This window comes from Oratosquilla oratoria, chromosome 14, assembly GCF_046742065.1.
Source record: "Oratosquilla oratoria isolate Oo_2021 chromosome 14, ASM4674206v1, whole genome shotgun sequence".
NCBI classification, from domain to species: domain Eukaryota; kingdom Metazoa; phylum Arthropoda; class Malacostraca; order Stomatopoda; family Squillidae; genus Oratosquilla; species Oratosquilla oratoria.
In genome coordinates this window covers 55,439,232-55,441,731 of record NC_134790.1, presented here as the reverse complement: position 1 = coordinate 55,441,731, position 2,500 = coordinate 55,439,232, and the positions used below count along the sequence as shown (strand labels likewise).

General features: G+C 47.3%; 1 protein-coding gene across 1 annotated transcript in view; it reads right to left on the bottom strand.

The window, feature by feature from the left end:
• The window catches only part of LOC143032679 (uncharacterized), a 44,970-nt gene that overhangs the window by 41,250 nt on the left and 1,220 nt on the right, over positions 1–2,500 (bottom strand). The window contains exons 1-3 of the mRNA XM_076197561.1: positions 1,300–2,500; positions 445–1,023; positions 1–300 (exon numbers count right to left, since the gene is read on the bottom strand). The exon at positions 1–300 is cut by the window's left edge and continues 824 nt beyond it; the exon at positions 1,300–2,500 is cut by the window's right edge and continues 1,220 nt beyond it. Coding sequence (XP_076053676.1) covers positions 1–300; positions 445–1,023; positions 1,300–2,500 — 2,080 coding nt within the window. The remainder of the gene's footprint in view (positions 301–444; positions 1,024–1,299) is intronic.

Sequence of the window (2,500 nt, the reverse complement as noted above, 5' to 3'; positions counted from 1 at the left end):
AGTGATGAACGCGGAGATGGCCCTCGACCGCTCTGACAGGCGGACTTGGTAATAGCCCTGTAGTAGGTCCAGTTTCGTCACCCACTGTGCTCGACCAACCTCGTCAATGACGTCATCAATGCGTGGCAAGGGGTAGCTATCCGGCTCAGTGACTGCGTTGAGCTTTCTGTAGTCGATACACAGTCGCATAGAGCCATCGGGCTTCGGCACCAAGACCACGGGAGAGGCCCAAGGACTGCTACTGGGCTCCACGATACCAACCTCCTGAAGGCGTTGCACCTCCTCACGGACGTACTCCTTCTTGAATGCGTTCAGGCGGTAAGGACGTTGGCGGATGGGCCGAGCTCCGTTGGTTTCGATGTCGTGCTCTACAGCTGAACAGGGGTGAGGATGGTCACTAAATATAACACTATAGTCTGTCAAAAGAGAAGAAATATCACTCGCTTGGTCATTAGAGAGATGGCCTAACTTTGTACTGGGATCATAGAGTATTGTGGAATTGTCCACTTTAGCATACAAGCCACTCTTGAGTTCAGGGAAGTTGTCTTTCTGATCATTATCACATGTAGGCACTACAACACAAGCGGACAAGGAAGGTTCAACATTTTCCTCCCTTTCCTTACTCTTTCTCACTCTGTAGGGTTTCAGTAGATTGACATGCACCAGACGTTTTTTCTTACGCCTGCCTGGCGTATATACAACGTAATTGGCGTCCCCTACCCTGTCTACAATTTGGAAAGGTCCATCATACCTTGCCTGGAATGGGTGTGTCTGCACGGGCAAGAACGCTAACACCTCATCACCTACCCTAAATTCCCTATGCTCTACCTTATGTTTTTTGTCAAATTGTTGCTTCATTTTTATCTGAGCAGATTTTAAATGGGCATTAGCCAGCCTCACAGCAGCTTTTAATTTTTCTCTAAACTCAACTACATATGATACCAAGGGTGTGACACTATTTTCTAGCAGCCAACTTTCTTTGAGGGCTTTGAGAGGTCCTCGCACCTCGTGGCCATAAATTAGCTGAAATGGGGAGAATCCTAAGGATTCTTGAACAGAGTCCCTAACCGTGAATAGGAGAAGATCAACTCCCTCGTCCCAATCCTTCCCAAACTCCAAGCAATAAGTGCGCAACATGCGTTTGAATGTCTGATGGAATCGCTCCACCACCCCCTGGGATTGGGGATGATAGGCTGAAGACCTAGACTGCCGGACACCCAAACTCTGCATTACCTGATTAAACAATCGGGAAGTAAAATTGGATCCTTGGTCCGACTGCACTACTGTGGGAAGGCCTACTTGTGTAAAGAAATGAATAAGGGCTCTCACCACATTCTTGGCTGTGATGCGGCGCAAGGGAATGGCTTCTGGATAACGGGTGGCACAGTCTATCATAGTAAAGAGAAACTGATTACCTCGGGGAGTCTTTGGCAGAGGACCAACGCAATCTATGACAATTCTGCCAAAGGGTTCCTCAATGACAGGGATAGGTTGTAGAGGGAACGGTTTAACGCTGGGGTGCGGTTTCCCTGCTACCTGACAACGGTGACATGTACTAATGTAGGAACTAATATCTCTCTTCATTTTAGGCCAATAGAAATGAGTTAGAATTTTTGCACTAGTCTTCCTAACTCCCAAATGTCCTCCTACCCCATCATGAGCAATACCCAGGATCTCCTTCCGTAATGGGCTTGGGACCATTATTTGGTGACGGACAGACCAAGGGTAATTTGCAGGGGAATCAGTAGGACGGAACTTTCGCATCAATATGTCTGAGCTAAGGTAATAGCAGTTAGATTCAGACTTGGCTTCCTCTTCACTAATAGCTCTACGGAAACAACTGGCTAGTTCAGGGTCCTCTTTTTGGAAACAAATGAGCCTACTCCTAGTGACTGGGGAGGAACCGAAACTATCCAGGGTGGTAACATTGTCTCCCTCAGTGTCGTTTTCGCTATCAAACCTATTATGAAGGTCACCGGGTGGAGGAGAAGTTTCAAAAAATTCACCTAGATTTAAATCAGCAAGGTCAGGCTGAGTAGGAACATCCTCGGTGTTCTCACTAGGTTGGGGGGTAATTACACCAACATGAGCATCCTCATTATGCTCGCTAATCTCTGCCTCCACCCTGCGGCTCATGCTACGAGTAACAGCACATGCAGGGAATATGCCCGGAATGTCTGCCTCTAATTGGGAAGTATTATTCTCGGCAGAGGGACACGAGGAGACTATGACATTAGGTAACATCGTGCCCCCGGCGAGGTCATTTCCTATCAGAAGTGAAACTCCTTCTACAGGTAACTTGTCGACTACTCCTACCTGGGCATAACCTGTCCTAATATCTGACCGCAAGTATACTTGGCATATAGGGATACGTGACCCGCCTGTTAAACCGTTCACAAGGACCCAATTCCCAGTATAACATACATTTATCAAAGCAGCCACATCTTTTGTAATTAATGATAGGGCCGAGCCTGTGTCTCTCAGAAGCTTGATAGATGTA